The 23,131-nt window shown below is 38.0% G+C and overlaps 2 protein-coding genes across 2 annotated transcripts in view; one reads left to right on the top strand and one right to left on the bottom strand.

The window, feature by feature from the left end:
* dipk2ab (divergent protein kinase domain 2Ab) overlaps positions 1-17,008 on the bottom strand; it is a 39,870-nt gene extending 22,862 nt beyond the window's left edge. The window contains exons 1-2 of the mRNA XM_008396811.3: positions 16,323-17,008; positions 5,422-6,296 (exon numbers count right to left, since the gene is read on the bottom strand). Of these exons, the coding sequence (XP_008395033.1) occupies positions 5,422-6,075 (654 nt within the window). The 5' untranslated portion in view covers positions 6,076-6,296; positions 16,323-17,008. The remainder of the gene's footprint in view (positions 1-5,421; positions 6,297-16,322) is intronic.
* A 1,388-nt stretch (positions 17,009-18,396) lies between these two features.
* The window catches only part of LOC103456924 (sodium/hydrogen exchanger 9), a 78,551-nt gene continuing 73,816 nt past the window's right edge, over positions 18,397-23,131 (top strand). Inside the window, exons 1-2 of the mRNA XM_008396808.3 lie at positions 18,397-18,820; positions 19,704-19,903. Of these exons, the coding sequence (XP_008395030.2) occupies positions 18,670-18,820; positions 19,704-19,903 (351 nt within the window). The 5' untranslated portion in view covers positions 18,397-18,669. The remainder of the gene's footprint in view (positions 18,821-19,703; positions 19,904-23,131) is intronic.

Consider the following 23,131-nt stretch of genomic DNA (forward strand, 5'->3'; position numbering starts at 1 on the left):
CTTGGGCAGCTGTGACTCAGTGGGAAGAGTAATCATCTTGCAATTGGATAGTTATGAGCTGCTGCCCAACACATGTCGATTTGCAGTTAGGCAAGGCGTTTAACCCCAAGTTGCCTACCAATCTTCATATCATCACAATAATGGATGCACATTTATGACCGAGGCCGGATGAATACTGCTTGTAGTGTAGAAGCACTTTGAATGGTGGGTAGGATTAGAAAAGCACTACACACATTCAGGGCTACCATCCCATTTATCTTTAGTCAAAAGGTAAAAGGAAAATGCTTCTTAAGAGGCATTTTGTAGATGAGGCAGACAAACAGGAGGCAAAGGGTGTCCATAAACTTTTTGGATGCTGTGCGTCATAGTGACGACTAGCAAATGGAGCTGCGCTACAAATTAGTGGAGCATCTTAAAAACACTGATATTCAAGAAGCTTAAAAAGGTCATTGAGATTTAAATCTATGAGTGTTAAACATTCCAAATGGATAAACAAACATCCTTTAGAAACTTTCTGCTACTCCCGTTACAACTCCTTCCTGCTACGAAACCATCAGCAGCAGATCTCTTCATTTCATACCAAAGAGTCTTGTTTAAAACAGCTACCAAAATAAATTAAATGGTGATATGACATGAAACTCAGTCTTAATTTTTCCATTCAATAGTAAGACAAAGAAATTAGCAGCTATGGCTTGTAATAAAGTTATTAATATTTAAGAAAGCATTCATGCTGCACATTTCAATGCTAATAAACAGTATTAGTATAGATTTACTTGATATTCACATCATTAAAACACATGCAAAATAGTGAAATTCAACTAATTGGAATCCACAATAACACACATAATATTGTTGGATTTGTTCATTTGTAGATTAGAGCTGCAAAATACGTCGCAAATATAGTGTCTCTGTGATATCAACGAGTTGATAACAGTTTTACGATATGTATACTGCACGCACTGATATAAAACTGAGTCCACATCCCATTGTCTCTTGTTCAGAATCAATCACAAAGTAGTAGCCTAACCTCTGGAAAAACAGGAGACTGAGGTGTTGTAGTGCAGCACGTCTCCTGTTCAACTTCTACAGACGCCATTAATTCTTTATGGTTCACTGCTGCCTAACCTTGTGTATACGGTCTCACAGTCTCTCAGCAAATTTTCTCATCTTTTGAGCTCAGTGATGCTGACGAACTGAGGATACCTGAGAGGTTTCTTCACATCCCATCCAACCACACAACCCTATATGTGTGATACCCCCATGGGTCACAAGTTTTGCACAAGATAAACAATTCATGAGTCCCTGTAAACATGTGAGGGCTACAGAGAGTGGGAGAGAAAAGAGAGCTGTGGACAATGTGTGTGCATGATGTGTTGGTGTGAGATGTCTGAAGCTCTTTGCAAGACAAGGTGATTCACCAAGCCTCTGAACTGAAGCGTAATGGCATTAAAAAACACTGATGGCATTATCCGTGGAGGGAACACTCACAGAAAAGAGAGCCAAGCAGGGACATGGACTGACAGAATAAAACGCTGGGGAAAGGAAGGAAAGGAAGGAAAGAGGACAGCGAGCAACTACACAAGGCTAATCAGATTATATAGATTTGGCCAAGCAAAAAAAAAAAAACAAGGTCTCCTTTTGTCCTCCAAAATGCCCAGAGCAATGTGGTATGTGTAAGGTGAGGAGGGGTTAGCACACGTTATTCAATGTCTACATGGGCTCAAGACCATTGTTGTTGTGTCCTCTCACGAGACGGGGTCAATGCCAAATAGAAATTGAAATTGATTGGCTGCTCATAAATCAGTGAGGGGAAAAGATGTGGAGCGTGTTTATAGGGCATATGGAGGGGCAGGGTTTGACATGTTGGATGACAGAACAAAGATGGGCCACATTTTTATTTCCAACATCCTCTCAAATACAAGTAAGCATATTTTTTATATAAGAAATGTTTAACATTATTAAAAAGTAAAAATAAAAACACTTGTGCTTTTGAAATAATCTCGCTCAAAATGATGATTGCAGTAATTACATGTTGTGTTGTATTAGTTAATTTAGTTTTCTAATAAAAGCAACATTTCCATAATGTGAAACTCATCTCCAGAGGAAAACATATTTAGAAACAAAGAAAAAAAAACTCTTGGAAGATTAATGAAGGATGAAGAATACTGGATCTGATCCCACTTAGCAGCTCTCAAGAGATCCTGCTGCTCCAGTCGCCCACAACTGACAGGAGTCCAGACGACATGGATGTATATTAAAATTAAAAACAACTTGGACCGTTTACAAATGCATCCTTGAATAATTCAGAACTGCCCTACATTTGGTGTTAAATATGCAATTTTGCCGCCAGCCAAAAATCCCTCATTTTTTTCAGAGGCCACAGCCTTCAACTCGTCTCTATTCTGAGCAGAGGCTCCTGCTCCACATAGTGGCGTGCCGTCGCGCTCTAGTCTAGAGTTTAGGAAAGGGTGTAATTGCTCGTCTGAGATCTATAGAAGAGGAAGGAAAAAGATGATCCCCACCCTATAATTTACTGAGGGGCTTTTAGTGGCCAACACCCTGGTTCTGATGCTCTGATCCTGCCGTACGTAATCCAAGATCTGCAGTTCATACACTAGCATGGTAACACCTGCTGCAGCAGATCAGGTGACAAACATCTATTTATGTAAATGTAATTTATTATCCTCTTGTCCGACAGTCAAACATTCTTCTGAGAACAATTTAAAACCGTGTTCTCTCCAGAGATAACTCAAGATTAAAGTAAACATTTTTTCCAAAGCATACCATCTGGTCTGCCTATAGCACTGAACTGCTGTAGGTTATGAATTTAGGAACCGTTTTATTTTTAGAAACATTCAACCATTATCCTTTCAAAGATATAAAATTCGATTTAAAAAGCTGTTGTACTGTAAACTGCTGTGCAAATTAAGTTACTAGAAAGACAGTATCAGTCAAGTTTTAAAAACGGTTTCAAAACCACTACAAATACAATAAGTAACAAGTTGTTTTAATGAGAAACCAGTGTTATGATTTTAGCAAGTGTGGAGATCATATTTCTTTTTGAAAACAAAAGCAATCGTGTCATGTTAAATATTTGTTTAAATCTACGTCTCAATACTGTGACTATTTTCAAGTATATCGTACTGTAAGGATTCCATTTCTGTCACAAATACATTTCTTTCCTCAAAGAAAATTACCGTATTTTCCGCACTATAAGGCGCACCGGATTGTAAGGCGCATCTTCAATGAATGGCCCATTTTGAAACTTTTTTTATATACAAGGCGCACCGCATTATAAGGCGCATAGAATAGACGCTACAGTCTGGGTTGCCATAGTCTATTATTACTATTTCGCAGCCTGCCTGTGCAGCTAGTCTCCTCTTTCCTTCACACTGCGCAAACGCGCAGCAACAAATCCTAAACAATGTTGAACTATAACGCACTGAGTGAATGGGGACGTTTGCGTGTTGCGGCGGAAAATTGAAGCATGTCAAAATGCATCAACACAACGAAGTTAATACGACATAATAACAATGGCATACTTGACGGAGTTTGGCTACATCGAGGCTCACTGCAGTAAAAAAGACATATGGAGGATCAGATTGCAGGTAAAGCAGCGCACAGCTACAAACACTCACCCGGATTATTAGCATGATGGTCAGAAAGCTAAACAAATAACCCAAAAAATTATTTAAGTTTTCGAACTGCGATGTAAGACGCTGGTTCTGCTCTCGCTGTTGAACCGCTGCTACGCGCTACAGGTAGTAATATTTCACAGACGGAGCGCCGCTTCTGCTCCACCTGGTAGTGACTCTCACACCGAACCTCTGTTTAAAGCTGCAGCATCTAACCTAAAAAAATACATTTTACATACGTATTAAAACTTTCACTGTCCTAACATGAGACACATAATCTCTAAAAAAAAAAAAAAAAAAAAAAAAAAAAAATCGATCCTTCCCTGTTCTGCATAATTACTCCACTCAGTCAGAAACAGCCACTCAGAACTAGCAGTAATCAGCTAGCCGCCATGCTATCAGGAAGTTTTCATTCAGTAACTCTGGATTGTTTATTGTAATGGATCCTGTATTTGCCATTGAATGCCAAGTTTTATACTTGAATTTTTTTGGCAATGTTGAGAGGTTTTATGTTGGATCTTTGCATTATTTAGCCTCTTCAGAGCCTTCATATGTTATCAGTCTGTTAAAGATATTATTATTGATAGCAATACAATTTGCACAATGCCTGTTTTGTTTAGTTTTCTTCTTGGAAAAAGTTATTAAAAACAAGTTTTTGTCTAAATTAAGGTGAATTCATGGTTCCTTTTTCCACATAATGTAACTGGTAGTGTTTATGATTTTAAAAAAAAGTAATAATAATTATGTGATCGGTATCGGTGATCGGCCCTCATGGGTGATCGGTATCGGCAGGAAAAAACTTGATCAGCACATCTCTAATTATTACACATCCACATTTGTAAAGAAGAGGTCCCCGAGTACTTTATATAGTAGTCTTCCCCAGTCATTGTTTCACTCACGGTATTGCGATATTGTGCCTAACTGCTTTCTGGGTAACACAGACCAACCGACATGCTGCCGCCGCAGTCTCTGTTTATCTTCCCCAGCCCCCCCTGCCCCCGCTGGCTTTCAATGTATTATCAAACATCATTAACAAACCAGCATTCTGACAACTATCCCAGCATGCACCGCGCACTTCTTCTACGGGGAAAATGAAGTCGGCGGCTGCTTACCGTAGTTGCTAGACCTGTTGTGGCTCAATATTGGTCCATATACAAGGTGCACCGGATTATAAGGCGCACTGTCGGCTTTTGAGGAAATTGAAGGTTTTTAGGTGCGCCTTATAGTGCGGAAAATACGGTAGTAGAAATAGTTGGAAATATATTCATGTCTAACTTCTGAATGAATCCAACAGGAAGTGGTTATATTTTGAAAAATGTGAAATGTCCAATGAATGATGTCGTAATCATCTACAACTTTACCACACAGAGAACAATGAAGGGTTGGGAGGGTTTTCTTTTCCATGCCAAGTCAGAAGATTTGAATGATTTACAGCAAACCTTATAGCATCTGCATTTTTAAAATTTTTGGTGAATCTAAAACTTGTCCAAAACCATACATAACATACAAAATTATGTAATTATTATAAAGTTACTGCATGAATTTGTTATCATTTGCATACACCCATCAGATATGTGATCAGTGGTTTAAATACTGGCTTTCTTTTATCCCTAATGACATGACAATATAATTTCTAAGTTTTAAACCTCATTTGAGTCAAATCTCAAGTATTTTGAGCATAAATCTAAGTCAAGTCTAAAGCCTTTGTATACAGATCTAAAAGCAACTAGAATTACCATCTTTGGTTAAAACATACCAAATTAAGAAAGGAGATAAGATACAATACCTGCAGTACAAGTGGTTCTGGGTTGAATGCCAAAGTCATCAACAGCTGCATTCTCTCCGTGTCTTTCAAGTTCTTTAGCAGGAAGCTGCCCGAGTCTTTAGTTTCAGCATATCTTCGGACCACACGGTCCAACAGCCTCTGTGAGGGGCAGTGCACCAGGTCCGACCAGCCCTCCACCACGCCTGGGGTGAGCAAGCGAACATCCCCATTGATCCGGGCAAACTCAGTCTTGTACATGGCCTGGATGAGGTCACAGCGTGGTCTGCCTGTTGCCCTCTTGCAGATTTTCTGGTCTATTTCGGCCAGCTCCTGATTGGAGCCAAGTCGCTTGAGCACCACGCGTCGCGTTCCCTCCCTGGGCTCTCCGTACTGCGCGAAGTAAACATTCTTGACATTGAAGACGTCTAGAAACCTCAGTCGACCCCAGGTCTCAAAGGAAACCTGACCGTTCATGAACTTGCGGCACCAGCTGGTGCCGAAGCAGGCGGGACACTTGTTGAGGTTAATGAATCGTCTGTCAGTCAGCTCATTCTTCTGAAAGGAGGCGAACAGGTTGTGAGTGTTCATCAACAAGATGACGGACAAACCCAGCACTAACAGCAGCTTCAGACAGCGGTACAGTCGGCCCAGTTTGAGAGGCAGGAACCGCAGCATGTTGGGAACGGGTGGGGATGGTTGGGTACCAAGGGATGGGGAAGCAGGAAGGGTATTGAGTCAAATGTCAGGGAATAAACCTTAATGATTATCTGTCATGGTGCAGTGGAAACTTCTAAAGCTGCAGGCGGGGGCCCGGTTGGCACATCTGCCCACTGCCGCTCTCTGGCAGTGGTGAGTGCGTCATGTTCTCTCTTCCTGGAGTCTGGGAGCCAGCAGTTCTGAAATTAAACACAGAGAGAAAAAGGAGAACTCATAACTTTGGGTAAAATAAAAGAGAACTGCACTGCCTAAATCTAAAATTGTCCCTTTGGTCAGAGATAACAATTTGAAAAATGGTTATTTCATCTGGCCCTAACCCAATTCCCAAAGTGTGAAACATCAAATAAAAGAAAAAAAGGACTTTCAGTGGCATAGGAAATTGTCTCACAAATTTGAATTGCTTGGGTCATTTAGGAGATTTCATTACTTTTCTGGACAAAATGAGTTGGCCTACAGCCAATGCAATAAACCTGCCAGTGCCGTCAGAGCCCTCTCTTTCTTAAACTCCTTGTATATTCTACTGTGAGACAAAAGCAGGAGGGGGGAGAAAAAATAAAGTGTCAGCTTTCAAATTAAGAGGAAATATACAACTCTCTTACAGTGTAAATGAAAACGTACACACTCTGAGGATGATTGCTCAGAGGAGCTCACACAAAAATCCATCACTTGTCCTCCCAAGAACGGCTAAATAACTCGCAGTCTGCTTGCCTCGACAGTTACGCTGTGCTCAGGAATCTTAGGAGGAATCTTGCTCTGCATTGTGAAGTCAGTCACGCTGTGCAAAATTTAACCTTTGATCAGAGCTGCCCTGCTTCCTTTTAATCACACTTTGAAGTGGTTTCTTTGAAAAAAAAAAACAAAAAAAAACGGCGGGTGTCACTGGAATAACGTTTGTGATTGAGGGAGAGGGGGTCTGAGAATATCCCCACTAAGCAAACTGGTGTCAGCAGAGGAGTGAAATGGTAAAAGCAATGAATGAAAGAGATTAGGCAACAGAGGGAGAATAAAAGCTCCTGATAGTATACCCCTGATGAAGACGTTCCAGACTCTCCAATCAGGTTTTTAGCAAAGAGTCTTTCTTCTAAGGCGCTTTAAGAAAGACAATGACTCAGGCTACGCAAATTAGCCATTCTCAATTAGAACTCATTAAGACACGCCTATCAGGACTGCTGACTTGAGAGGGCATGGCTAACGAGGAGGCGCGCTAGTACCAGCAGGCGTGTCAACGGGCTCCTTGGATTCTCGTCTCAGATCGAAGCAGCAGAGACTTTTAAAAGGCGAGGTTTGAGCGCAGCCAGGGAGCAGAGGTTCTGAGAGATGCCTGCAATGTGTCAGATAAGAGCAAAAGGCATTTACTCTTGCGTCTCGTTTCTGTCTGAGAAATACCTTGATCAGATCAGGCTAACATGAGTAATGTAAAAATAGAAAATATCCAAAACATGGAGGACACAGAGAGTTATGTTGCAATTTTTTAAAGGCAAAAACAGTTTTTGTTTACTGCTTTTTATCTTCTAAGAGAAAAATATTTAAAACTTTCAAATTTCTTAAAATAATTTGGGTCTGCTTCTTCAGCTGATATTTCATAAAACACAAAGACTGTTATTGTAGGCATAAACATTTACAAGAGGTAATTTTATAAAAGTACATTTTGTCACCTTATAACCACTAACTTCAATTTATTTTACTGTGATTTTATTGTTTTTAATTGGAAAAAAATTGATGGATAGTTTAAGATTTTAACAAATACAATCTTGCAAGGTGTGGATTTGTACAAGCCCCCCCTTTTACTCTGCTACACCTGAATTAAAATTCAGGGTAAAACATAAAACAATATGCCTTTAAACATCACACTGTGCACTATTCATTTGATTCCTGAAAGATGGTAGTGGCAGCATCATGATGTGGGTAGGTTTTTCTTCAGCAGGAACAGGAAGTCGATCATGGCTGATGGGAGGATGAACTTAGCTAGATACAGGGTGATTCTGGAGGACAATCTGCTACAGGCTACAAAAACGTTGAAACTGGGGCGGTGTGCACCTTGTAACAAGTTCAAACACAACCAGAGCTACAAGGGAACGGTTAAGATCAGTGGTTCTCAACTGGTCAGATTTCAAGAGCTTCCCCTTAATGACAAGTCATGACCCACATCAGTCAAGTTTCATGGAGCTGTGATATTGTAGAAAGGAATATCACAGCTTGGCAGAACATACTTGGCAGCTCGATGATGAACCAAAACTAAATTTACACTATGAGTTATAATTAAAAAACATTTATAAAAAAAAAAAGAAATAAGAAAAATCCCTTTTCATGAAGAGAATCAAAAGTAATTTTGTGCACCAGACATAAAGACGTTCACCTTACTAACTAATTGAGTAATTTGATTAAAATGATAATATTAAAAAAACAGTGGCACATTTTGCAGATTTTTTTTAACCATTCAAGCTTATTTTGTAGATTAATACAAATTCATAAAGATACAAATAAATAAATAATTCCTTTTTTAAATAGGAAAAGCATTATATTACTTAAATGCAACAATTTTGTATTCCTTTACAGAAGCAAAGCATGAATACAATTAAAAATATATTAACATTTTAACAAGTGAAAAGCTCAGCCTTTCCTACTTGACTTATCAATAAGGCTGATGTTGATTTTCTTTATTAAATTAATAATTGGATATTAAAAGGTGCCTAATAGTACATTCTTTTTAAATAATTTGAACCAGCTGTAGCCAACTATACTACTTGAGGAGTATGGGTCTATCATATTTACACACAAAGAAGGATCTCATCTTAAATGCAAAATATATGTGTTTTGTACCGTTTTGGCTTAATTACTACTACGAGGATGTTATTCTTACAGAAAAATGGCATGTTTCAATCTGTATATTCTAGTCAACTATTAACCAATTGCTAGATTAGTTAACTGAAAATGCATTGAACTGAAATTAAAATGTGCAAGTATCCTTTAAAAAATGATTGAATTGATGAATTACTGGCCTTTTCTTACAAAATGTAGGAAACATTGCCTACTTAAAAAAATTAACTCCATGTTTGTTTTTCTTCCACATTACAGTTAAGCACAACTTTACATAACTGTAATCCCTTTAAATTGTATTAAAGTCTGTGACCTTAAAGGGGCACACTGTGGATGGGGGTATGAATACTTTTACAAAAGGAATACAGTGGAGTTGCGCCTCCACCCCTCTCAAAAACAACAGCTTCAGAAGGATTCACAAGGATGTGCTTGCCTTCTGCTGCAGAGACGTGAGAGGAAGCTGATTGCTTGAGAGGAAAACTGAATATCCTGCTGCTCTAAAAGCCCGATTCAAGTGCCGTTTAGTGTTTGACACAGGCAACCGCAGCAGACGTAGCTCCAAAATCTTGGGAGCAAGATATGACATTTAAGTAGGACGAACTAAAGACTTGAATGCCACCCCACAAAACCATGGAGTTGTTTCACCTCTCTCTTCATTTGGGAGAAAGACAGAAACAGCCTGGGTGAGCGACATCAAGAGCTTAACATCACTGACTAATGAGGTGCAAAAGGTGACGAGTGATACGGGCGATTATTTGGCGTATTACTAAAGAGGTTTTTTATAATTTGAACAAGATCAAATCATACAGCTGAATAAGGCACCAAAAATACATTCCAACTTCTTACACAGTTTTCTCACATACACGATGTTTACATTTTTTTGTAGGAGCTGGCCCAAGTAACTGGAGAGAGGGAAGTCTGGTTCTCTCAGATTACGCTGCTGCCCTCATGACCTGACCTGCGAACATGACTGATTGATTGATTTATGGATGGACTCATCAAGGAGGACACAAAAGCACCCAGAACATCTGAAGCACTGCAGGCTTTACTTGCCTCAGTTAGAAGAAACATGTTTAACAAAAATAGTGTTTGAGCGTGTGCCCAATAGCTGGAGGCAGCTGTCTGGGGTTCTATTCCCGAGCTCAGCACTTTCGATGCATCTCTTCCCCTGTTCTCTCTCTGCCTGTTTCCTTATGACTGTGAGTAAAAGCCGCTGTTGACGCAAACGTTTAGAAAAGACTGGGCAAAAATGGCCGCCATGGGTGACCCCAAGAACACTACTGAAAAGGAAGAATGCAAAGTCATATCTGAGATTTTGGGGAGAAAAAAAAAAAAAAGACATCTTGATGACCCGACAGACTTGGTAGATCAACGTTTTCCGTAGAACTTTTCAGAAGGTGTTTGTCCTGTTACATCTGGTGTAAAAAAAACAAAAAAGAATGGGGATCAGTGATAAAGCATAAACTTTGACTCTAAAGATCTAAACAAGGGATCTAATTGGATACTCTCTAGACAAGTGAGACTCAGTTTTGTTTCATTGAGTATTACTGGTATACACTAAATGACAATTTTTAAAAACTTTTTATTCTTCTTAGCGTTTAATGGCACTACTGTGACAATGCTGTCAGATTACTGAAAGCATAATGTTTCATTTCAACGGAAGATGCTGTCAGCACACAGCTAAGCCGCTGCTCCCCTGTCAAAAAGCTCAACGTTCTCTAGAGGTACAGTTCTCATGAAAACACTGCATTTTGACATTAAAATTGGGTTTCGAGCAAATAAAAAGCCAGTACTTCATTAAAACCGTGACAAGCGAGACTTGTAAATACCGACTGGCTATAACGTCAGACAGTAGCAGATCTGCACTGGAGATGCGTGAATGTTCTCTCATTTATTTAGCTGACAGTGAAAACAATGAGTAGTGATCTGACCGAATCATCTTAGCAGTTGATAATTGTTTGAATCAACTTACGGTACTGTTGATCCGCACATGAGTTGAAGCAACTGTAACGTCTTGTGATGCGACACATTGTTCCTCAAATTTGTGTCACAGAACGCTAACCACCTCTCCCCCAACCCAAGAAATAAAAACTTCACACAAACATGTCCGGTTGTCACCTGATTAATGAAAAGCAGCTTATGTGTCAAACTTGATTAAGTGCACTAATTGTTCAAGTGATGGGTTAATTTACACACGCCGTTCTGTTAATGAAAAAGACGTGAGGTGAGGCGATAACATCCTTAATATATTGTCAGTTACATCTATAAATCGAGCATATGGCTCATCTGTGATTCTTTTTCCTGGGAATATTAGGCAGAGAATTTATCAACCAGGAAGTTAATAGATTAAAAAAATATTTCCTGTAGCGGGCTGGTGCTGAAGTTTAAATCAAGATTAAATCATTCAGTTAATTGAAAGGATAATATGGTGAAATAAGACTGGGATATTTTTTCCCTCAATTAATTACCCACTGAGTGACTTTTTTTATTATCATTTCACACCTGCAAAACCTTTTATTTAATTTGTTCAGGGTCTACAGCTAAATACAGAAACCTTGACGTTCATTGGCACTCCTGGAAAGGATAAGGCATGCACTGAGAAATTGGCCAAGTCAGGCAATTTTCAGCTCGATCAGCCTTGATGAGGTGACCAATGGATAGGAAACTCAGAACTCCAATCTTTTTCCAATCAGTGAATGTCGCATTGAGCTCTACCACGTGTTGACAGACACTCTTTGGTTTGGATCGTGTTATTGAACAAAGAAAAGTCGAAGTTATTCAGTTTTTGCATCAACAACAGAGTACAACAAAGTAGCCGTTTCATCTTTTAAAGTTTTCCATCTCTGTCATAAAATAGGGCTGGGTACTAAATATAAAAATATACATGTAGACATATGATAAATTTTAACAGAAAGTACATCTGAAAGAATATTTTATAATTTCACTGAACTCCGATCCAGAACCGCACAGCATTCTGGGGGATGTAGGCAGAGGAAAGGCTATGGCCTCTCAATTTCTCAAGGCCAGCTGAGAAAGGTGAGTGGCATCAACTTAATTACTCATTGGTAACCTAGCAACAACTTGTTGAGTGACTTGCGCAACAACAGCAGAGTCAGGTTTAATTTATTTTAAAAAACAATAGCGTGGAATGAAAGGAGAAAATGCGTACAGCAGCTTGAGAGGAAATATTTACGCAAAACGGGGAAGGTCACGTCACCAGTTTGGCAGTATTTCAAATACTTCAAACAAAACAAAAAAATCAATAATTATAGACATTGACTGATATAAATTGGTTATATTGTGATGAAAGACATGGATTAGGTTTTGTAGATCTCAGAGTTGAGGTAAGGATTATAAAGACAATTACACATAAAGATGATAGCAGGGTTAGCCATTTAGGAAGAGTTTGGTGGACTAGCCATAATATTTTTCCCTACAAGGAATAAATACACTTCTGTTTAAAGTTGCATTTTTACAAAAGTTCTGATAATTATTTAGAGATAACTTTATTGCAACATTTTAAGGCTTTTTAAACAGGGTTTAAAAAGGGTTTGTTTAAAGCTCCTTCAGCCAACAAATGAAGCACATTTAGCCATATGTGCGAGTTAAAGGCATACTGTGAGGCACTGAAGGGGCAAGGTCACCAACTAGAGTTCTTGACAAGGGTAAAGTTCAGTTGAAGCTCTTTAAAAAAGCCAGATGCTTTGCATTCAAGCACAGATGTTACACACTGGAATGCATAGTGTTAACCTTTAAAGCTGAGTTGTCTTTTTAGACAAACCTGACGGTGCCCACAGAAAACTTGTGTTTCTAATTAGTCACCCCCACACTACTGCTCTCCCACGGTGACACAGAGATAAAGAGAGAGGGCCTAGATCAAGAGGAACACCTTATTTGGAGCAAGCACCAATCATTAAAAGAAGAAGAAAACAAAAACACTACCAAATTTGGAACTTGGGGGGGCAGGAGGGGGGAACAAAAAAAGAAAAAAAAGGTTTGTCAGCATGCTTTTTCTACAAAGTACTTCGGTGAGCACTTTCCAAGAAAAGAGGGCAAATCAAAAGGGTGCCTGACTCCTCATGCATTGGAGATGAGTCTTGCAAGCAGAACGTTCCAAGTTTGGCAGATGTTAAGAGCCGCAAAATGGCTCATTACTGGGACAGAAGAAAGCACAAGATAAAGCAACAGGCTCAGCGTAGGCTTAAAACAGAATGGCAAAGGTCGACACAGTGGAGGAGGACAGGGTAATCTAATATTTCGTTTTGCATTAAACTTACATTTTTGACAGAATAACTGATAAGACAGAGGGAGGTTAAAATGGAAATGTTCACCCATTTTCCCCAGCTCTTTGTGTAAAACTGGTTTCAGATAATAGGAGTACAAAGGAAAAGCCGACATTTGGGGGTAAGCGGTTTCTTTCGCGGCACCTGGGGGTAAACTTCATTACAACATAATGAAGTCAAGCCACACAGCAACATGCTTGATTTATTCCACTGGAAATGCAAAAGGAGGGTGCATGTTGGAATTATGAGGACTCAGTCAAATGGAGCAAAATATGCGTCTAATTAAAATCCAGCAAGAAGGGAAACTTTGAGTTATTGCTTTTGTGACTGAATCAGAGTGGCTGTTCTCCTCTGTCTGACAGAACGCCCGCACAAACGCACTAATGTCTGCTCGGGAGGCTGCCGGCATCATCACAAAGCCCCAAAGCTCAGGAAAGAGTCCGCTCTATAGCCACCAGCCTCCGGCCGCGTAGCACTGTCCGCTTCTTGCTGTGGAAACAAACTACTGTACTGTAGCCAAGGTTACTGATGGGGCAAATTGATAATGTTTTATAATAAAAAAAATAAAAAAAATGTTTCAACAACAGCTGGATCGCCTCGAAACAGCAAACATGTGGGACAGTCAGACGCAAGTCAAAGGGGACGTTTTGACAAAAAGAAAAATAAAAGTGCTTCCAATATCTGCACAAATTACCTGCATCACTTTGACATTAGCTTATCCGTCTCATCCTTAAATCAAAGAGCAGCTGGTTTTAAGAGAATATCAATACTGCGCGCTCTGCAACAAAAAGATGCAGCAAATCAGAAGCACAGGCAGGTTTGGATTCCAAAGCAGATATTTGTTTTGTTTGATTTGCTCAACAGCATGTTTCACAACCTACATCCCTCTGCTGGAGTTTGAAGAGCCATCCATTGATTTAAGTCCATGCAGTACGCAAGAGAAACACATCAAGTTTGGCAACGTTATCGATTAAAAACAAGCTGTTGAAAGATGCAGCAATTTGAAGTAAAAAGATGGAGGAAAACGTTTGGACAATTGACTGATTACATGACGTTTCCAGACACGTTCGTCTGTCTGCTGTAGCTGTTGTTTTAGCTTTAAGTCGACTTCCAGGTAAAAAAAAATTAAATAAAAATACGCCGCTCCCTTGGGAGCTTTTAGGCAGCAATTACAAAACGACCCCCCCACAGAGCAATCAGAAAAATTCAAATCAACCACCAGCAGAAAGTCTTAAATTAATCTTTTATACAATTCTAGTAAGATATTTTCCTGTGAAATAAAATCAAAGGCACAACTGTGAAAGGAAATTATGTTCTCACTTTTGTAGGTTTTAAATTTAAATAAAGATTTTTCAAAGACGTTAAAAAGTTAAACTATTTCTATATTTTAAACTTTTCGAGATCAATTTTATTTTAAAACTATCAAGATCTAAAAAAATTAAAAATAGAATGTTAAAAAAATGGGTTTTTTTTAAGCACAGGCAGGCAACTCCAGTACTTGCGTCGGTAGGTTCATTAACTTTACCCCCCTTCTGTCAGTATATTATTATTAGTACCGTTTTTGATGGCAGGTTTTACCCAACCAATTAAAACAATTATACTTTTAAGTCAAACCCAGTTAAATATGCACAAATGGTAATGAATGCTGTAATGAATTAAACTATAATAAGCCTCTTTCAGCACCAGAAATTTAAGACACCAGTAAAAATGTCATTCAAGACCTCTTAGGACCCATTAGAGCTGAAACTTTGTATTTTTTTAAGCAATAATTTAGACTCTTTAAAGCCCCACAGCAGCCATATATTACGGAGTGAATCTCACAATAAATGTCTTTTAGCAATTAATCTAAATAATGATTTTTGTCTAAACTAGAAATTCATCAATAAGAGATTGGAAGGCCTTTATCTGCAAGTTAAATACTGAAAAATATATATATTTTCTATTCCTTAATTGCATAAAAGCAAAGATTTTGCACCATTTCCAGTTTACAAAAAATATATTAATTAAAAGCATGCACTCTGATGTACCCAAAAACACCTGATAAAGTTTAGGAACTTATTTTCTCATGCATAAACTCATTAGGACTTGTATTGTAACCCCTACCGTTTCATTTTGGAGTCATAAGAAGCATCCTATTAAGGAAACTGCAGCACAAATCAGCAGGTCAAACTAAAGAAAATTTGAGATCAGCATGAGTAAAGAAAAGCCTCATCAGTGCACCTCTTTACGGTGTTATTATTGGGCAATAATCTCATGTAGGAGCCTGCTGATGATGGGCAGTTATCGTTTTCATTTAAAAGCTATGGTGAATTTGATCCATCCCAAAAACTGACACCATGATTGAGTGTGTTACTCTTAACTACGCACTTGTTGGTATTCTGAGATCAAGACAAAATGCACATGATTAAATGAAGTTAGTGTGATATGTTTAGCCACACTGTATTTTATTAGATAGTGAGTCAAATTAATTTTTAGAGCAGCATTAGATGGTGTGTTTGGTATAAATGTAGTGACATATTTTGTACCTTAAAAAAAACGGGATGAATTTGCAAATACAGTTTATTATTGTTGCAAAAAATCTGCAGCAATATAGTTTGTTTTAGGTTGTCTGAATATTGTATCAGCATCTTTTCTACCTCCTTTTCGTTTCGTTTCTTTCTCCTATGCATTAATGACATTACTTAAAATGTCAGCTGTGTATTCAATTCTTAATGACGCTTTATTGTAAGATCACTTTTTGTTTATTAAAAAGATAACTTTACATATAGTGTGTACATGTCTGTATTGTAAACAGTTTTGTCTAAATTAAGAAAATTATTAAAAGGGAGATTATTTGAAATACATTAGGTAGATTTGTCGTACTGATAGCAAAAAGCCTCCTCGTGACCACGAGGGGTTTTATATTAGAAGTTAATGATCTTTCAAGTCCCAACAGTGACGCTCAAAGTATCGCTGAACCGCAGAGAAACACAAAGGAGTTTTTTTTCTGCCTTCAGAAATTGAGGGAATCTGGGATTCAAGAAGCGGATTACAGTAATTCAAGATAAACCAGTTCACGTGAGATTCAGCTATATTGATCAAGAGAGAAGAAACAATGAAACAAACCTGACAGACTTCTCCGCTCTTCTGGCTGTGAAGTAATAGTGAAATGGTCAGAGCTCACTCAGCTGATATCATTCTTTAAAGTTGCGCCTACTTTCGAGTCGAGCGTACGGTGCTTTAAAAAAAAAAAAAAAAAAAAAAAAAAAATCTCAGCCAACGCTTATCTCTTCACGGAAAAGCCGCTTCTCCAGAGCTCGACGACTCCACACGGACTTCCAGTTTCCAGCTCAGTTACACACATCTAGCCGAAGAGCTAGCCTGCTAGCTGCTGAAATAAACACTTGGCTTTGTGGGGGCTCTTAACTCTTCAATTTCCGGATCTTTTTCCGAGTGGACGTAAAGGTCCCTCTTCACAGGGGGCGGCAGCAGACGTGTCGTGTATAAACGTTCATTTCTGTCCCCCTTTTAATAGTCCTCTTTGTGCTCACACAATTTCTTCTTTTCTCCTTCTCTCAGACAGCCGCTCACTCCTCTTCAACACACCACAATGGGTTCTGTGCCGACTCTTTTCAACACAAGCGTCCTTACTCGTTACGACGTCCGACGTCGCTTTGCGGCAGTGGTTGCTTAGCGACATTTTTAATACATGTTGTCGAGTCTGGAACGCCGCCTCCCTGTGCATAATTTCTCCCTTTTTATTATTCTCATTGTATTGAGAACTCTAAGATTAAGCGAAATTAAACCTTATTTTGGGTTTATTTATGAATATTTTACAAAAGTGCTCAGGCTTTATGTGTGCAAGGTGCAAGATGCTATAAGGATCCATGTATGGATGTTGGATAGTTTTACAAGAAACATTAAATAAAAATATTAAAGTGGTCATACAATACAAAGTGAAATGACAAATGTAATTTTTTTTATAGTCAGGTATCAAATTGTACGATTATTATACAATTATATATGAGGTGCTCTTTGTTCATTCATATTCACCACAAATAACTGCAAATTCTTAATGGATTTAGACAAGGATGAAGAAAAGAAAATTGTATCAGTTATTGCATTTGGAGCCAAATCGTAACTACTCACCCCCATGCGTATGGGCAGTGACGTCACTGGAGTACATATTTGCACAAACTCAGGGGTAGTGGCTGGATATAAGTAGGCTATGTTTTGTTTCTTTTTTTTTTATCTATAAATAATTCCAAGTAGTATTTCCTGTACTGAATATACAATATTTTGGGATGATATATATATATATATATATATATATATATATATATATATATATATATATATATATATATATATATATATATATTATTATTTTTTTTTTACATAAATGATAGAATTTATTGTGGCCATCCCGTCCCGAACTAAACAACAGGAAGATGAATCCACAATTCCACAATCACTAGGAACAAAATGAATAAAACAATTACTGGATTTTTTGTTTATCAAAACCCACAATAAATAAATAAATAAACATTGCTCTTTGATTTTAGTTGTAATATAGTTATTAAAGTGAAATTCAAGGTTATTTAACAAATTTGATGTTCATGAAATGACTGTTTAATACAATAAAATCTTAAAATCTCAAAGATAAGGGAAAATGTTTTTCAGTAGTGGTTCATCGCGGGGAAAGTACAATTATCTCAACTTCTACGGATTATAAATAAATTTGTGAATATGACCTAATACATTTTCCCCCACAAAAACAACTTTTAGCTCTAGACTAGTGTACTCTACAACGTCAATGAGCAGCAAGATTTTACTGAAATTTTGAAGGCACTGCCTGCATTAGTTTGTCTACTGCGCCATCTGGTGGAAGATGAAAAACTTTACTCATTACTTTAGATATTTTCAAATGCTGAATAAGTATCCCCAGCAATCATACAAGCCAAAATAAATGAATGAATAAATAAATAAAAATAAAACTCAAAGCATTAACTCGTTTAACAGCAAATACGGAAAATCACAATTCTATAAAAAAGATACAAATAAAATGCAATAATAAATAGCCTAGAGTTTACTACACAAGAAGCTAATATAAAGTCAAAAAATTACATTTAAATAATTGACAAATTAAAAAAGCTAATTCTTCGTTTTAAAAAAAAAAGCACACTGTCAACTATTCTTTAGTGTTTATGTTCATGTTCAGAGTCGAAACTTGTCCACGTTAGGTAAAGATATATTTAACCTTGCTCGTCTTTAAGTAATTACATACTAAGATCAATATCAGCTAAGGCGTCCTTCCCTGATAAGTTTATCATTAGTCCGTGACGAGAAAACAAGAATTTCCGAGTTATCTGAAAGGCGTCACGCACGTTGCAGATGCGGATGTTGCAGCGGCGTCTTTCCGAAGTGTCACAGTTAACTCAGAGGAGGAAAGTTTGACCCAAACACGGTGAAGATGTCAAACGCCGCGAGGGGCCGACAAGATAGTGCGGCACTGTTTGTTCTATCCGCAGTATGTTTAGCCTTAATAACAATTATCAGCGTTTGGAAATTAAAGAAATTCAAATACAGGCTCATTAATGAAGCTGGAGGTGCAATGTTTTACGGTAAGTAACCCCAGACCCAGCTCTTACAGGGTAAATCGCGGAAGCTGCTGCTCGGCAACACTTCCTGGACTCAGTTCAATTAATGTGCCACAGTGTTGCATCTTAGTAAATTAGAATATCATTGAGCAAGTAGATTAATCACACACATAGCCGCATAATTGGGGTTTATTTTAATCCATTGTTGCTTACATCTAAGCAACAATTAAAAGAAAATAACCTGTTTCTCAGAAAATGTTAATTTTGCCTAAGGTCAACTAGAAAAAAAAAATACAGACATGCTATATAGGATCATGTTATGGTCCATCCACTCTTGCTCCATTGACCTCAGAGAAATAAAATTGACTAATTGACAGCAAGGATGTGCAGTGAATCACAAACTTGTAAAGGACATTTGGACAGGAAAAAATATAATTAAATTATGCAAGTCCAATGAATTGGTGCTCTGTAGGCCAGTAATACATTTTGTGATGCTCCTGCTAAAGCAGCAGAAACTGTTTTATGGGGACATTAAGATGTTTCAGTAAAGACATTAAGAAACTGTATTGCCAAGCAACTTAGTTTTCCATTAGCCAGATGAAAAGTTCTGTTCTGTTACTCCCTCCTCACGTCTGTGCTCACAATAAACTCAAAGCTAGAAGAGTATTTTGTTTATTGTATTTAAGTCATATCATCATTACTGCATTCACCACTATTATCGCATGATTTTCTTTTACTGCTGAGCCCTAAGCTGCAACAAGCGTAAGGGGAAATTGAAAAGATAATAATCAGCCATTATGCATTATTTGCATAGTTTATATATATATATATATATATATATATTTTTTAAATTATTTGATTGACCTTGATTATATTTCGCAAGCATTTTTTTGTGAATCTTTTGCAGGTGTCTTTCTGGGCTTAGCCATCAGGTACTTGTGGGTGGACCGAGAGGAGCATTCGGAGAACATGGGCAGCATTTGTTCTTGCCACGGTCTAAATGGCACCCCTCACGTCATAATGGTCAGCATCTCATCCCACGAGCACTGTTACAGACTTATTGAAAAGAAGGGCCAACGATGCTCGCAGCTCCCAAGTCCTCACACGGTAACTATGGCAATTTAGTTTGACCTTCAGCGCAGATGCATGGCAAAGCAAATCTTTTACACGGATAAACTTTTGTATGTTGTGTGATTAGTACAACTTGAAGCGCCGTGTCCTACAATCCCACTGGCTTTGAAAAGACGTTTAATTAGCATCGGAGCAGGAATGTTTGAAGCGTTCTGGATGCACCCCAAGAATTTGCATCAACAGGATCCGCTAATGGCTTCTGGTTATTAGTTTTCCGAGTCGTTTTCATGGTCCGTTTGTTATTAGAAAAGCACGGTAGCGCATATAAAGAAAGGAAGGCAGCTATTTAATTCATATTAGGGATTATTAGCGGACAAATACGGAAGATTGCTTTTTTTCCATGTGTCGTGTAAGGACACTCGAGTGAAGCAGCTTATTTTCATTCTTAGGTTGATATTTGTAGCAACAACAAACTGAAACTCTTTGAATGCATAATTTAACCTGCTTGAAAAAAAAAAAGTCTACTCAGGACAATTTCCCAGTTTGTTGTCTCCATGCTGAATTCCCATAATAAGATACTTTGGCGAGGGGGTATTGGTGGCAGATTGCACTGCACTGCAGAAAAGAGAGGAAAGTGTCTGAGCAGACTCTGCAGGTTTTCTCCTCTTGAATAGACACCTTACACGTCAACCTGTGGCACAGGGCTCAGTAATGGATGTAGATAGCTCCCATCCTTTTTAAAATGACAGGCTCTATTATAACACAGACACTAAAGCATACAGTGATGTGTACAGTTTATGGTAATTGTAGCCTTGGAGAGATTTATGGCTGATGAAGACTTAGAGAGGTGGAAATGGAGGTAATTAATTTCATTTATAAAGGCTGCAGCGAGATCATTATTCCTAAGAGATTGAAGATTTTATGTAGGAATATGCTCTGTCATTGTTTTCTTATCAACTCCATTGGAGAAATGGTGTTTAAAATGCTGATGAGAAAGTTTTAGACTATGTAGACACATTTCCTCATGCTACATCTTAAGCCTGTATTTTTGCACAAACCTGACGTGGAAGTCAAAACACATAGGCACACGTTTTCTTGAAATTGCAGCTTAATCACTGTAAGATGCTTACAAATCAAATGCAATACTAATGCATTTGATTGTCATTTAGCTGAGATGACATTGAAAAACACAGAAAATGTTTGTGTTATATAGACTAATTGCACACGGAGTGATTTATTTCATGAATTTATTTCTGTGAAGTTGGTGGCCTATATCAAATGTATAATAATTATAAGCTTTATATAAAAGCTTATAATGTAACCATTTGATGAGCTGTACCAGATTATAGCATAAGCTAATGAAAATTATTTTTGATGAAAAGTGTTATATTATCATGGCCTTCACGGACATGTGGAAGTCTGCTTTCACAAAGTGTAGTAACGAAAAGTTAAGTGGATGAAAAAAGTTTGGTAGAAAAAAAGAGCCCAAGCAGCAGGGACAAAAACACCCATGAGGAAATTTTTACAGTTAAGTCTATCTAAGAGTTTTGGGGAGAATAAATGTGAACTGTGGTGGAATGAGTGCTTCAGCAGTAACAACACAGAGATGGGTCCATAATGCTTGTTGAACCCGAGATAACTTCAGAAGCAAGTCTCTACTCTGGAGTGGGCTTATCCTGTTCCCCATAGTTTCTGGCTCTCAAATGTTTGCTTTTCAACAGCTGAATGGTGCTGACCTACCTTCCAGTACTTGTAATCAATATTTTATCTGTGCAAATAGTGTAGGAAAAATTATGTTAAATAAAAATGAGCTGAGACGGGGGGAAAAAAAAAAGAGAAGAATTTACAATAATTAACAGTAAAACCATGTGGCAAACGATCAAAATTTATCCTTGAGTGATTAAAACAACAGTATAGAAAAAACATCAGTAACACTTTATTTGAAGGGGTGACATGACACTGTCAAAAACATGACATAACATCTGTCATGAACATAAAAAAGTCTTTATGAGTGTTTATGACAGTTGTCATGAAGTGTCATTTGGTAAATAATGACACTTTTAATGCAAAGTTGCTCTAAAAGTTGCATTGAAAGTTCATTAAAAATGCCAACTTTGCACTTTTAACTGCCCGCTCAACCATTTGGTTGAGCACATTTTGGGTCTCTATATCTCAAATGAGCAGTGCCTAACTTAGCTTAACCTGATTGAGCCATCTCTGCCACTTGCTTGAAGTATAATATGCTAAAGAAATTAACTAGAGGGCACTGTTTCTTTAAATAGTATTCTTCTTCTTCCCCTCTCCAACCAGGAAGTCAGAAACACAAAACTCTTGTCACAAATATCGACTGGTTGTGGTAAAACTTTGAGAAGTTGGAATAGTTTAAGCTAATGTAGTTGACATTTATTTTTTTTGGTATAAAATCAAAAGTCATTTTCCTCTATTGGTGCAAATATGAAACAACAAGTGTTATTACAGTGTTATACACTAAGAATAATTATAACATTATCTTACTAAATAATTTTTGTGACTTTCTGAGTTGATATTAGCAAATATGGTAAAATTTTAGAATAAATGTGGGAAAATCATAATTTTCACAACTACTAACTAATTTTAACTTTTCAACCGCCACTAGATTTACGCTAAATCCTTCTATGGTGCTTGACCACGCAGTCTTCTTGCCCTTGTACCAAAAAATCCTCAAGAATCTGATGGTGATCTGATCGATGATGACCAAGAAGAAGATCCTGATCATCAGCCCACACAAGCAGATGATTCTGGAGACTGCTCTTTTGAATCCCTGGATGAAGAGGAGGCTCCCTCAACAAGCAGATCTTCTACACAGCCACCTTGTAAAAAGAGCAGGAAAGGGAAACACACACTAAACACTGTTCCCTTGGAGCAGCCAAATGACAACGCCGACCCAAGTTACACCTCAGGCCCCAACAAAAGCACAAGAAGAATCTGGAAGCAGGAAGACATTGATGAGTTCCAGGTTCTTGATTCAAGATTTGAACCCCCTGAAGCTGTGCCCTCACCCTTTCAGTATTTCAAAATGCTCTTCACTAATGAGATGATTGAACATATCACACCAATTTGTACTCTGCTCAAGAGCTGGGGGATCCAATCAAGATTAGCCCTGAAGAAATAGAGCATTTCCTAGCGATCGTTCTTTTTATGGGTGTTTTCAATTTCCCGTCACTGGAGGACTACTGGCACCATGAATCACGCTTCGACCTGATTGCTGACACTGACTGAAGATGG

Source organism: Poecilia reticulata, chromosome 20 (assembly GCF_904066995.2).
Source record: "Poecilia reticulata chromosome 20, P_reticulata-male-v2, whole genome shotgun sequence".
Classification (NCBI taxonomy): domain Eukaryota; kingdom Metazoa; phylum Chordata; class Actinopteri; order Cyprinodontiformes; family Poeciliidae; genus Poecilia; species Poecilia reticulata.